The sequence below is a fragment of the Colletotrichum higginsianum genome (genome assembly GCF_001672515.1).
Source record: "Colletotrichum higginsianum IMI 349063 chromosome 7 map unlocalized unitig_7, whole genome shotgun sequence".
NCBI classification, from domain to species: Eukaryota; Fungi; Ascomycota; class Sordariomycetes; order Glomerellales; family Glomerellaceae; genus Colletotrichum; species Colletotrichum higginsianum.
The window spans coordinates 855,600-869,926 of NW_017263917.1; the positions used below are offsets into that span (position 1 = coordinate 855,600).

The following is a 14,327-nucleotide window of genomic DNA, read 5'->3' on the forward strand; positions in this document are numbered from 1 at the left end:
CTCCCTTTAACTTGAGGCTAGCTGCATTTCCAAGTTGTAGTTATGTGAGTGTGCTGTTCATTGAACGGAGCCAAGGGACTGTCTATTCTCATTGTCATGGTGAAATGCTTGTTGCATCAATGCCTTTTTCGAGTCTCTATAGTACTGAGGGACTGGCTGTGATCAGTCCCTTGTCTTCAAAAGGTTAGATTGGCACGCACACACGCACGCACGCAAATACATGCATATATATGTGTACCTTACATGATCAGGGGTGCATAGTAGGAAATGAGATTTATCCACACTGGTTCTGATAGAGTGAGCTGCGGTGTGTAACTCTGTGACCGTTAGGTTGTCAAAACCGGGTATAATATTATGCTATATTATCTCTCCATTTTGCTCAAAACAAGTTTTCCATGCTCGTTATGTTAAAGAGGCAAACACTCCAATATGCCAGGCTGTATTATAATCTTGGCTCACTAGTTTTGAGTGCGAATGAGACAAATATGGCAAAATGAATAGAACAAAGCTGACTTGCAGCAAGGTACAAAGACAGTTCAGATCTGGAAGACTGGTTTTCCGTACAATACTGGCGGTACAGGTTTAATGAAATCATAAGACAGAAGGCTTGATGGGAAGTGGAACGGCAAGGAGACTTCAGTAACAAAGACACTTATCTTTGGACTTGCTAGGATATTGAACCAACATCGCGTCGCTGAAAAACATTGGGTAATGGTTCAGAGAAACTTCACTTAGAACTTCCAGTAATACGCAAAATCCAGAGGATCGGACTATGGACTCATGTTTCGCGTTTTCGGGACCAAGGTAGGGTTAGTCGAGCCTTCCCCCAAGCTGTGAGGCCGAAAGGTTTTCAGACCTGGCTGTAGAAGTGTCATGGGAAAAGAACTTTACTCTAAGTCAGGATTGATGCCACAAATTGTTAGATTGTTGAGCGAAAAGAGGATTTACATGTCAGGTGAGGATGTTGGGTGAGTACTCGAGATGCAGCCCTTGATAGACTGAGTTGTTGCCAATGGAATGATTCGAAGAGAAATGTCTGGAATACATAACTTTTAAATTCATTTACTCAAGTACCTAAGGAAGGTAATAGAAGCCCCGGGGCCAACTGTAGCCGGAAATAAGGGTTCACTCCGACACACTTTACGAGTTCAGAGTGGTATGGCTTAGCTACCTTCCTTCCGAGCCTCTGAGAAAGTACACTAATTACCTACTCAAGCGTTCAAGTTTTACATGAAAGGTTTAAAAGGCATCAGAGAAAAACCTCGCCATCATAAATTACATCGCCACGACTAGCCCGAAACCATTGAGAGACCACCGATGCTGCACCTCCCCCTTCTTGTGTTTCTCGCCTCTGATCTTCATTGAAAGCCTTGAACCATCTTCCTGCCTTGTATTCGTACCTCTCGGCCTACTAATTCTCCTTCATTTAGATGCTTCCCAAAGAAATTCACTAAATCGAGGTCGAGTTTCGCCCATTCAGAGCCGCAGTCTATCCACTTTCGCCAGATGGTCTCGGATCGTGGAGCAGAAGCATACCGCCCAGATCACTCCTGTGACATGCGGTCAATGAACATTCATACTTTTAGCCTGGACTCTAGTGATCTTACAGAAGCCGGAAAAGAGATTTGTCTACCTTTTGAGACTGAGAGGCAACAAGCCAAGGCTGCTCTTTCCACGCATGACCGGCCGTTTGTAGAGGTCGTACCCTCCCCGGAGGTCAACAATCGAATCAACGTCAGGCAAGAGAATCACCCTCGGTACTTTCTCTGGGCAGATGCCTGTCTTTCGCTTTATTGTTCCTCATGAAGAATGTGCCTGGGAAGAGACTTCCTCTGCGCCAAGTAGAAAGCACTGCATCTTTCTGCTCGTTCTCCCGACTTTGGAATCTTCGACTACACACATACACACGTGCGCAAACATCACAAAACTCGTAATTAATTTGCTTGTTTCTTTGGAATTATTCATTCTATTCCATTTATCCTCGCCTCTGAGACCGTCCGGGACCAAGTACGCCCACCGAGCTCTAATCATACCTAATCACATCATTCCAGTCTTCTCGTTTTCGGGGTACTCCAACGCCGGGGAGCCAAACCACACCCGGATATTGTTAATTGCCTGGTAGAAATGGCAACCGCTTCATCCTCGGCAGACCATGTCGATGTGGCAAGAAATCAGGGCGAGGGCGGCGCACGCGAGCACAACCGCCAAGATGCAAACACGGACGTCAGCAACTTGCCTGGCAATGTTGAATCACTAATACATTTGGATGGGACAGCCCGTCAGATTGAAATTCAGATACGTGGCCATCCCGAACATTGGTCCAACAGGACTTTCGTCTTCATCATGGTGGTAGGGAGCCTGTCTGCCTAGGCACCATGGGCTACCCCGCGAGTTTTCACCGTTACTGACTGATATAGGCTCAAAATCTGGGAAGTTTTGCTGCTTGCTCGGGATGGGTGGCCTTTGCAAACAGCCGGTAGGTGTCTCAGTCTGCACTCTCGTCACATCATTAACCCTGAGCAGAAATCATGTCAATACGGAACTGCGACTACCGGAAAATGACCATCAATTGTCCACCATGTGGTTGTTGGGCAGTTCCATTGGGTTCCTGCTAGTCGGTCGACTTTCGGATTTATTTGGACGCAGGTGGTTCATTGTCTGCGCCTCCTTTCTCGGGGCCATCGGCAGCATCCTTGGCTGGTTTGGCAGCAGTATCGGGGTTCATATCGCAGCCAATATTTGCAATGGTATTGCAGCAGCTGCCCAAATCTCATTCGCCTTCGTGGTCGGAGAGCTCGTCCCGGTCGAAGTCAGGGCGCTCTACTTCCCTGCCACACTCCTGGCTCCCTGTGTCGCCGCTTTTGTCCTCCCTGCCGTTACACCAACCGCTTCGCTCGATAACACTACAGCATGGCGTCGGAACTACTGCTTAGGAACCATCTGTGCATTCTTCTCTGCATGGATATACCTTTGGTGTTACTTCCCACCGTCGTACAGACAGCTCAACGTCGCCGGAGGGTCCATGCTCCAGATGGTCAAAAGCGTGGACATCATCGGCATCTTTTTCTTCATTTTCGGCTGCGTTTTAACGCTGTTTGGACTCTCTTGTATAGGACCTGCTTACCAATGGGGAAGATACGAGGTGGTTGGTATGCTACTCGGAGGCGGTACATCTTTTTTGGCATTCTTCATCCACGGTATGGCTCACATCAAGTTGGCTTCTTGAGGCCCGGACTGACATCTCACAGAAGTGTTCTTTTGCAGGACGCAGGCCCTGCTGCCTCCAAAGCTGTTCAGAAATCGCCACTACGTTGCCCTTGTCAACAATGCTGTCTTCGCTTCGATGACGTATTCGGTTGTCTATGTCCTCTGGCCAACCATCGTAGGGAAAGTCTTTGACGAGAACCCGGATGCCATCTCGAACGCCATTGCTTGGCAAGCGGCCATTCTGGGCGGCTCGCTCTGGTACGGCATGGCTCTCGCAGGCACCTTTCTAAGTTTGTTTCACCTAGCTAAATCAATATGCCTTATTTCGGCATCTGTGGCCATGATTGTGCTGGGCTGCTTGGGCGGCATGCAATTGGATGAACTGATCCAAATCACAGTATTGGTAGCCTTGTTGTGCGTAGGTAAGTGACGAATCATGGAAGTCCAAGCCTCCTTTTCTTCTGCTAACCCCTCTTAGCCATTGGTTTCATCGAGAATGTTGCGATTACAGGCGTGACATATGTCTGGGACGCACAGGACATCGGGCTGGCTTTCGGCGTTCTTGGTTGCCTGTGTAGCTTGAGCTGTGCTTTCGCCCAGGTCGGGTTCGCTTCCATCTTGGACTAGCAGCTCAGCGAGAAGTTGCCGCTATACGTTGATCCGGTGGCCCGACAAGCTGGCCTTCCACCTTCTTCCATGGAGTCTCTCTACGCTGCCATCAAGGCAGGCAATGTATCAGAAGTGCCACGTGTTGACTTGAGCATCATTGATGCGGTACGCAGTGTGGTCCCAAGAGCATACGCTGGCTCACTCAAGATGGTCTTCCTCGTCTCCATCTTATTTGCAGGTACGGTATGGGTCAGCGCTTTGTATGTGCCAGACATGAAGAGGTTCATGGTACCAGCCGTCGTACGAAGGCTTCAGAGGCCCAGAGGTATTTTTAAGGGAGTTTCCAGAGGGGCTTCCAGAGGGGATAACCGCCGAGATGATGAAGAACAAGGAATCGAGTTGGGAGATATGCCGCAGCCTGAATGGATCTGAATGATACGAAGATTGACCGCGTCCGTCTGGATGAAGGTTTGAGGGGGTGGGTTTGTCGTCGAGTTGAGCAATTGTTTTGTTGTAAAGAATAGCCAGTTGAAACAAGGACAGGCTCCGCAGAGGCTGCCCTTTGGTTCACTCCGTCGGGTCAAATTCGAGAGACGTAATGAAGATATTACAATTGGCAAGGCTGGGAAACTTACAAAACTTGTGATGCATGTATGGGCGGTTGCATGTATTTGGCAAAATGCCTCAATAATTGTTCCAAACCAACAGCGGCGCTTCAGAGTTGTTGGTCGTCCGAGGATCATTCATGTCCGCGGAGTTATAGATAACAGAAGCGACCTCAACGGCCGGGCCGCGACTTGTCTAACAATGACAGATGCCGGCCGGCCTTTGGTTCGGCGGGTGAGAACGGGGGTTTGAGCAAATGCCGTGGGACAGACAAATACCCCAAAGTTTTCCCCTTTTAGTCCCCTCTTGAGGTCGTGAGAGAAGCCAATTCCCAATCAAACCCAAGCATTTTGGTACCCTGGAAGAAGGGTTCCGGCCGTGCGACAGCACCCTGCAAACCTCAAAAGCGCAAGCTCCGATGGCGGGGCATGGCGGGGTGCTCCCGACGTCGCTCTCACCCGAAAAAGAAAAAAAACACTGGACCGCCGCCTCCAGGTACGCGCCACACTCCCCGTCTTGACTCACCATCGTCAACCTTTCATATTACAACTGAATTTCCCCCAAACTACGAACGTCTTTCACTCTCTCCCTCTCTCTCTTTTTGTTCGTAGTGATTCCTGTTTTTGACAACTGATACCCCTCGATACCCATTCCCTCTCATCCCTCTCTCTCTCTCTCTCCCTTGACCAAACATCCACCATGGGCGAATTCCCAGTAAAGAAGTGCGGTACGTTTTTGGACCCCTCCCCCACCCCGCCATCGCGCTCCGTCACCGGATGATGGTCATCGACGTGCAAACCACGAAACCCGCGACCCCGAGAACCTCTCACGACACGAATCAAGAAGTAGGACAGTTTGCACTGACACGAAAGGGGAAACCGACGCAGGCGTCCTCGGGTGCACCGGCTCCGTCGGCCAGCGCTTCATCCTTCTGCTCTCGCAGCACCCGTACCTCAAGCTTGCCGCCGTTGGCGCCTCCTCTCGCTCGGCCGGCAAGAAATACCGCGACGCCGTGCGGTGGAAGCAGGCTTCGCCCATGGGCGCTGTGGCCGACCTCGTCGTGCGCGAGTGCAAGGCTTCCGAGTTCAGCGACTGCGACGTCGTTTTTAGCGGTCTGGACTCGGACGTTGCTGGCGAAATTGGTGAGCTCCCCCCCCCCCCTCATCGCTTCGCTTGGGGCCGATTTGGAACATCGCCCACAGCAGACGCACAGCAGCAGCAGACTGACTAACCCGTGACAACGCACAGAGATGGAATTCCTCAAGGCCAACCTGGCCGTCTTCTCCAACGCCAAGAACTACCGCCGCGACCCCCTCGTCCCCCTCGTTGTCCCCACCGTCAACCTGCCTCACCTCGACCTCATCCCCCACCAGCGCAAGCAACATGGTCTCGAGAAGGGCTTCCTCGTCTGCAACTCCAACTGCGCCGTCATCGGCCTCGTCATCCCCTTCGCCGCTCTCCAGGCCGCCTTCGGCCCCGTCGACCAAGTTTCTGTCGTCACCATGCAGGCCGTCTCCGGCGCGGGCTACCCCGGCGTCTCCTCCATGGACATGATCGATAACGTCGTGCCTTTCATCTCGGGCGAGGAGGACAAGCTCGAGACCGAGGCCCAGAAGATTCTCGGCACCATCACCTCGGACCTCACCGCCTTCGAGGACCAGACCGATCTCAAGGTCAGCGCCTCGTGCAACCGCGTCCCCGTCCTCGACGGCCACACTGCTTGTGTCTCGCTCAGGTTCGCTCGCCGTCCGGCCCCTTCGGCCGAGGACGTCAAGAAGGCCCTGCGCGAGTATGTCTCCGACGCTCAGCGCCTCGGCTGCCCCTCAGCCCCCGAGAGCCCTATCGTCGTCTTCGACGAGCCCGACCGCCCCCAGCCCCGCCTCGACCGCGACCTCGGCCGCGGCTACAGCGTTAGCGTCGGCCGCGTGCGTGAGGATGAGAGCGGCATCTTCGACCTCAAGTTCGTCGCCCTCAGCCACAACACCGTCATCGGCGCCGCTGGCTCCTCCATCCTCAACGCCGAGGCCGCCGTGCTCAAGGGCTTTGTCTAGGCCAGGGAGCATGTGCGTAGAGTAAAGGTTGAATCTATGAAAGGACATAAAAAACACATGCATACATGCATATACTATCGAGGTGTAAACGGTGCGTGTCTGGTTGGGTTGGGTTTACGGCATGGAAAATGAAAGTGAACGAGCCGTATTAAAAAAGGCGCACTTTGAAAATCGGCTAGGTAGATGATGAAAAATGGCTTCAAGCGTATTTGATATTTGATTTCGGTGCGAGATAATCAAGTGACGGCGCGTGCATGAGCTTCTCAGAATATTGACACTGACTATTGATGATCTAGGTCTACTTACGTTTGCTCTACTCAATCTCTATGTCAAGAACCAGCCGGCCCGTTGTATCTATCCGCAAAAGTATGTCCATGGGCCGCCATGCCAAAGATATGTACGTGCACAACCTAGCGGGAACGAACATGAGCCCAACCCTTCCTCTCAGTGCCATTACACAAACGGTATTGTTTCCCTTTCAAAACTGACTATTCCCACCAACGCCTCATAATCATTCCTCATGTATATCGTCCAAACCCCGAGGGCCTGCATACGCAATGCAATGCTGCAGCAACGAAACCGATTTCGGATCGCCACCAAAGGCCTCGTCCTATGCCTGTGATGTGATTCTTCTTACTTTTTTATTGAAGCCGGAGCCAGTTGATTCTGCCTGTGTCTCGAGGCTTATTTATGTGTCTTCTCTTCGATGGGCGAGGCATCGCCCTTGGTTTCGTGGTACTTCTCGTCCGTCTCGTTGATTGGCGAAATGGCCACAGCATTGGCCTTGTCGCTTGGTTTTCCGGGACCGACCATTTCACCAGGCGTCATAACGTTCTCCTCTGGAACCTCCTCTGTTGGGGTCATGAGGCGGCGCAATTCGTTGGTCGATGCTGCCCGCTCAGGGACCGGCGAGTTGTTGGCAGAGCGACCCAAATTAGGCTTCGAATCGGAGTGCGAAACCTGCCTCCACGAGCCGTTGCGCTGGTGACCGAAACTGCCGCGGTGCGCGAGCGACGATGCGGATTGATCGGCATCCCACTCAGCGAAATCGGCCGAGCTCCAGGAGGTTCGGTGCGGTCTGGCGCGGCGCGGCAAGCTACCAACCGAATAACGCGAACTGACACTATTCGTCCGGCTTCTTCGGGTGTTGGTTCCAGGAGCAAACTGAATCACCGAGGCATTTTGCGGACGGATGATGTCTCCAACTTCGTCCTCGTCGTCATCCTCAATCTTGCGTGTCCGGCGGACGCTGTTGACCGAAAAGTACGACTGCGGCGGTTCCTGCGGCTCCTGCGGCGCAGGCTTTGGCGGCGGGGGAAGGTCAATGGCTCTGGTTTGGACGTGTTCGTAGTACCTGATGCGGGTGGCGTCCAGCTTTTCGGGGAAATTCTCGCGATTCCGGTAGAGTGACATCCACGACGATATGAGGCCCAGGACGACAAGAATCAGAACCGCGACGACGAGAAATCCCTGAACAACGATGATGATTATACCAAAGACCGTTGACAAGATGCGACCGATGGCGAAATCGGGCAGGAAGGCAATGGAAAACCCAGCCGTAGCAACCTTGGTAATGCCCAGCATCCAGATCGCCAAAGACGTATTTCTTTGACCCTCGAATGGGGTCAATTTGACGAATACGATAAAAGCGATGATCTCGAAAACGAAGAGCCCGTATACTTGAGCGAGTGGACTTCGGGCACCACCGCCGATGAAACAAGCGCGGATGAACTGGTAGCTGAGCCAACACGAAAAGAACCACCACCTTGTGCGGCGATACCGAGCCGAGAGCCAGCCAAACCTCTTGATGTAAGCCTCGTCTTGGTGGACACTTGTTCGGTTGGGATCGTCGTCGATAAATTGAATCTTGAAAAACGGCATGGATCCGTAGCGTTTGGCGGTCGTTTCCTCCTCTCCAATCTTGCTAGCACGCGTTGTGGCAACCGCTGGAACGGAACCGAAAAGCTTGCCCTGCTCGAACATGATCGTATCGGGTCCCACTTTGTATTTCCCAGAGCGGAGGCGGAAGAAGCAGGCATATGCTACAATGCCTCCAACGCCCACCAGCAACAGGATGAAAACCACCGCTGCAACAGCCGTCGGGCCTGCTGGCGCGCGGATGTTGAACTGGAACAACGCTAGAGTCATCAGGGGGAAGAAAGATATGAGAAGGGTTCGAAGAATCCCTGCCGCCAGGTATCCGCCAAGGTGGTTGCGAAAGTAGAGGAAGCGATCCTGGTTCAGCAACTTCACCCCAGCCAGTATGTCCAGGGTGATTTTAAAGACAGCGATGGAGACGACAGCCAGTCCGATAACAACCAACCACCAAATGAGACCCAGAGTGAAAGCATCAGCGGCCGGGATACCCAGGGCGGACAGGTCACCAGCAAACCCAATCCATTTGCCAGGCATAGGCATTCCTGGGGAGACGGGATGACCTGCCCAGTAATATTCGTACGGGTTGCTCGTGTTGTATTCCCGAACTGCTCGCTGGAGGAGAGTGTTGATGGGCATGGTATTGCTGGGAGCGGACAAAGTGTCGAGTGAGCGGCCGTAAATTTGCTGTATAAGACCACCGCCAGTGCTGATAACGGCAGATCCCGCACCGCCTACTTGACTGGCATTACCAGTGACGCCAGCGAATCCGTCGATCGAGCTCACCATTTTCTCGCTGTATATCATGCCAGCTGCCCAACCAAAATTGCTCCACCATGCAGGCAGAACACTGGGCCAGTTGACAGACAGAGCGCCTGAGAAGAAGATGGTCTGGAACGTCTCAAAAATGACCAAGACTGACAATGAATGGGCGTAGTGTGTTCTCATATGAGGGATGCTGACGCCGTATATCGCAGTGGCGAAAGAGGCCAGAATGGCGGCTACAGTGAAGACACCTAGTATCGATGATATGGCCGCCGGGTGGGAAAAGCTATTGCCGTTGCGCATGACGGCTTGGAAACAGCCGATCTGAGTTTGACTGGAGTTTGCGAATATCTGAATCCGGGCGGAACCTTCGAAATCGGGAATGTCGAGAGCAATGGATGGAATGCCGGCAATTTGCGCCGGTGTAAGTCTGAACTCGGCAAATGCAGTGATGGGATTGCTGGCGTTCAAAGGGCACAGACTGGGAAGGTTAGCAAATTGGTGTCGAACGAGCGCAACGGCCTAGACTCACCTAGCAATATTTGCCATGCATGGATTAAAGTTCATCTCGAACCTCGTCTCGCCGTCTGCCTCAAGTCAGCACACCCCGTCCTTCTTTTTCAGGTTCGTCCCAAGTTGAATCAAGCTCACAAGCTTCGACATTGATATGCACTGTATCACAATCAGCATGAGCACAAATTCCCGGGCGTTTGCTCGAAACATACTCATCAAAGACTCGTTCCTAATGTTGGTGGTTCCGTCCAGGTGAAATTGAACCGTCATGTTGTCGGCGTAATAGGCGGCATCGAATTTGGTGATGTTGAACAAGCTCTGTCCTCCGAGACAATCGCCAAAATCACCGGTGTAGAGGCCTGGCCTTCGGTTGACGGCGAGCTCTTTGGTATTGCCGTCTTTGTCTTGTCCAGTGATGTAGACAGTTTCGGTAGATGCCATAGTTGTCGTGAAGAAGGCGCACAAGATGGTTATGGCCGCGGCCAGCGATGCTGGACTTCGTAGCCGAGCCATCATAGGCAGTGGGCGTAGAGGATAGGGGGAAGACGAGTCGGGGGCTCGTGGGCCCTGTTATGCCCGTGGAGATGCCGATGTTCGTGCAGGCCGGGTCGGCGGAGAGTCGTTATCTGGCGGACGGTGCAACGGCGTCTGATATGTATCGAACAGCAAGATTTCAAGTAAAGATGGCAAGAGGCATAGAGGCCTTAAACGTTGTCGATGCTTTAATTTCGTCGGGGTCTATCGTTGTCCGGAGAGCGCGGAACTTCGTAGGCGGGCTTTCCGAGGCAGCGGGAACCGCTTTAGCGAATGGTGGAGAGCTCAGGGTCTCTCTTCCCGAGTCGTGATGGAGCCGTTTGGGAACGTGTCGACTGGGGATCCCAATTGACTGGCACGTTTCCGCTGGCGGACGTCGCGATGCTCTACGTGTGGTAGCTACGACGCACTTGCCGTCAATTGATGCCTTGAGAAGGATCGAAATGTTCGCTGCAAGCTTGACGTGATTCGGCTTGTGGTGAGAATCGCAGGAGAGGTGTTAAGAGGATGTGCAGACCAGAGCCAGGGGAAGTGCAAGATATTGCTTGATTTGCAGGGGTACAGGCCTTTGAGGGGCAAGAATTTCCCCAAACCGGCGACAGAGCCGATGTCAAGGATGGGCCGGCAAGAGGGATGTAGTCGTGTTTGTGTGTGATTGAGCCAGACAAGGTAGCCGCCAGCTGCAGTGTTGATACGATGCAGTAATGAATCGAGGCAGTACGGACAGGCGCAGGTGAAGGCAGAGAGGCTTGTCACTTGGTACGGTGTACGGATACCTGATGGATGATGGGGTCGGAGGAAAGAATCAGGTCAGAGTCCATCATTAGGCCTGGGGAAGAAGCAAATGAACGAACGGTGGCATGGGGCGGATTGGACGGCCAGAGAGCTCGTATTCATATGATTCTACAGCGGTACGGCGGGCGGCAATAGAGGTAGCGAGAGTGCGTGAGCAGCTCTTGTCTCGATTGGAATGCCATGTCCATGGGCCCCGGACTGGAACCGCAGAAAGACAAGGGCTATATTCTCTTAGCCGGTTTCCTCTGCAACTTACTTGCCCGAAACTGGTCGAAACCAGGATTCGAGCAGGGGTTGCCTCGCCAGAATGGGACAAGACGACAAGTGCTGGACAGTGTACGGGTAGTGTGTGTGTGTGTAAGTGTGTGCTTGTCTTGAGCTAATTGACGAGCACGCAAGGGAAGATGTGAGAATACATGAAGCAAGCGGGAGTAGCGAGCAAACTAGAACAAGGCTTAATGGGCTCAGCCAAACAGCGGCAGCAACTGTACGGATAGCATAGTCATCATCGTCTGGACGGAAGCTAAACAAGTCGGCACATGCCAGTACACAACTTACATTCCCCCATAGTGTATGAGTGTATGTCAGTAAATGCTTTTCTACCTATCGCCATCCTACCGAGTCACATGTCCATTACTGCAAAGAACTATCTGTCTACTCGTAGCTGCAAATGCGCATTATGTATCCAAACATGATGAACAGGAGATGATACCTTGTGCAACCCTTATGACCGCGTGCCTTGCACGAACAAGCCCTGGAAAGCCAGTCTCGGCCCTGTGAGAAACACTTGCGGATCGGTCGGACCACAAGATGAACATGGGTATGGCTAGATTGCCACCGCCTTCTACCCGCTTTTAAGCTTGTCATCGGTACGTACCGGGCGACCTGACGGGTGGTCCATGCCCCGATGGCACCACCGCACAGATACAGCTGTCAATGTTATCTTATCTTGTCTCTCCCATACCCTGACTTACCCATGGACAGGTCTGGACCGTCAGCATTTGACGTTTCCCTCTCTGTCTTCGCCCAGACGGTACGGTATCAATGCTCCGATATGCTTGGGTGGACCGCATCGCCGTTATTCTTTCTCTTCTCACCTCGTAAGTGACCCTTTCTACGGATACACTGTCTCTGTACCTATAAGCCCTCGAGGACCGACCCTCGCGGACATGATACTTTTGCCCGCCATCGGTTTGTTTACAACACCGCCGCAAACCCACTTAGCTCAAGACCCCTCGGCCAGACTGAAACCAGCCACCCGACCGACTACTGCCAACCACTCATTGCTGCCGAGAAGGAACGCTACCGACGTAAGCGCAGCTTGCGGCATCCAAAGATCTCGGTCACTCACTGTCTGTCGACATTTGTACGTCGGCTTTGGCATTCCTCATAGCCGACCGTTCTGTTCCAGACGGAGTCGGCCTTGGATGCCTGGACTAAGCCCAGCACCGGTAACGTCGGGCGTGAGTATGCAGCGTCTTCTCAACCGTTGCTTCGTGGTTCGAGAAGCATGCCAACCCCTCCACCCCCTGGCCTCGCTCCACCACGGCGGGAAAACCATTCCACTCGAAGCCTACCCCCAACCACCCAGGAGCTTGACACGATGCTCAGTGCCCAATTCGATCTTTTGCCCTCCCGATCTAGCCGGGATAGTCTATTACTCTGCTGTTGCCAAACGCCATTAAACTCCTCACCGCAGATCTGCGGTGCAACCTACCGACCATTCGTGGGCATTGCGACTCCATTCCCTCTCACCCTAAAAAACTGTTGGATGGTCGGTCGGGCTTTAGCTGCTTCATCGGCCCGCCCGGGTTGCTTCCACCAACTGTCAATACGTTTTGAGCCGCCTCGGCTTTCAATTCGCATCCGCTTATTGTCTCTGCAGTTTCATACACAGTATCCAACGATGAAGATAAAGGGGATTGGCGTCTGTATCTGATGGCATTTGTAAACTGGACTAGATTTCATGGCCTTTGTCTGTGGACTTGTTGTTGGCCCGGCAGTGGGCTCTTTACTCATACATTCCACATATCGATACGCAGAGACTGCAGAGGAACCATGACTCAACTCTTTGATGTGATATACAAGCAAACGTGGGATTCGGTCTTGAGTCTGACTCTTAGACCTCTCCGCAAATGTAGTGTGGGAGGTCGAATGCCATGATGTCTACCAGCCAACTAACACCCGTTCCCCATCTCCGCCGAGTCTGTTCATTTCACAAGGCTACCCCTTCTCTCTCTCTCTTTGGAAGTTTCCGAGACTTGGTGGGCATGTTAACTTGTCCCTCATGCGTGGCCAGCCAGTGAAGCCACAAGCGCGAGCACAACAAGCAAACCCTCTACCTTGCATTCCAATTGTCGAGACCGGACTCTTTCGATGCAAAACTGGTCGGTCCGTTTGCCCAACCATGCGTGAGGGTCGAAGCCTCAAATGTCTGCCAGACTTCGTTACTGACTTGTTTAGCACGCCACTTTCAAACGGTCTCCCAAAGAGGGTGCTAGCATTTGTTCATCGAACCAGATTTTTACAAAAGCACAGCCGATTGAAACATAGCACCGACATCAAAACCGACACAAATGACAAGTAGGGCTCGTTCACAGCCCAGTACAATACCACTAACATCAGACCAAACCCGAGGGCGCCTGCTGGTGGTGTAAAGCCGAGAACTGAACAACGACAGCGATGAAGATGTACTAAATTAAATCTCGATACATTGGTTTGCCGAAGCAAAAGCAGTCCAAGTCCTGGACGATAGACAGCCGCACGCATTGCCAGGGACAGGGAATCTTGGTTGGTATCAAGGTTAACTTTGTCAAGCGGAATCATCTCGTAGCGAAATGACAACCGTCTTGCGAACGCTTGATTCTAGGTATCCTGGGTTGCAAGTGAACTAGCTCAATACGCTCAACACTCTGTACCGAATCAGTTCTTTCACAGTGTACCAGCCAAGGAACTTGTGAAAAAACTTTCGATGACCATTTCACCAGACTGGACGGGTGTGTTCTGAATTGAAGAAGGCCCCGCGATTTTAGATTGAAGCACCACGTTGATACCAGCACGTTGAAGAGCATACTACAGCCATGAACTTTGACCGTCCTGTAGCTTTCCGACCGGTCTGGATAGTTAGGTCTGGTACTAGAATATGCAACGGAGCAAAATCAGGTCGGCCTCTGGACTATAAAGGGCGGCTTCGAGTCCTTTTCTGATGAACCCTAGTTCTTGACTTGACACCCTCGGCACCCCAGCGAAGCATCGTCCGCTTGGTCATACTGAACGGGACCCACTACATAGATGCCGCACTCTTGACCGAATTTTCCCATCGGTTTCCTCTTCTGGCGTCATAGGAGAGAATTCGAGTTTTCGCTTCCCGAT

General features: G+C 52.4%; 3 protein-coding genes across 3 annotated transcripts; 2 read left to right on the forward strand and 1 right to left on the reverse strand.

The window, feature by feature from the left end:
• Positions 1-2,124: 2,124 nt before the first annotated feature.
• CH63R_09976 (Trichothecene efflux pump) lies at positions 2,125-3,834 on the forward strand (the record flags this gene model as incomplete). Its single annotated transcript, XM_018304950.1, has 5 exons — positions 2,125-2,349; positions 2,418-2,476; positions 2,524-3,197; positions 3,249-3,629; positions 3,686-3,834. 5 exons carry the CDS (start codon positions 2,125-2,127, stop codon positions 3,832-3,834), a joined length of 1,488 nt encoding a protein of 495 aa, XP_018154374.1.
• A 1,287-nt stretch (positions 3,835-5,121) lies between these two features.
• Positions 5,122-6,473, forward strand: CH63R_09977 (Aspartate-semialdehyde dehydrogenase; the record flags this gene model as incomplete). The annotated part of the gene is made up of 3 exons (XM_018304951.1): positions 5,122-5,149; positions 5,310-5,564; positions 5,671-6,473. The coding sequence occupies 3 exons, from the start codon at positions 5,122-5,124 to the stop codon at positions 6,471-6,473; spliced, it is 1,086 nt and encodes a 361-aa protein (XP_018154375.1).
• A 684-nt stretch (positions 6,474-7,157) lies between these two features.
• On the reverse strand, positions 7,158-10,067 carry CH63R_09978 (Transient receptor potential ion channel; the record flags this gene model as incomplete). Its single annotated transcript, XM_018304952.1, has 4 exons — positions 7,158-9,594; positions 9,646-9,700; positions 9,765-9,785; positions 9,839-10,067. The coding sequence occupies 4 exons, from the start codon at positions 10,065-10,067 to the stop codon at positions 7,158-7,160; spliced, it is 2,742 nt and encodes a 913-aa protein (XP_018154376.1).
• Between the last annotated feature and the right edge of the window lie 4,260 nt (positions 10,068-14,327).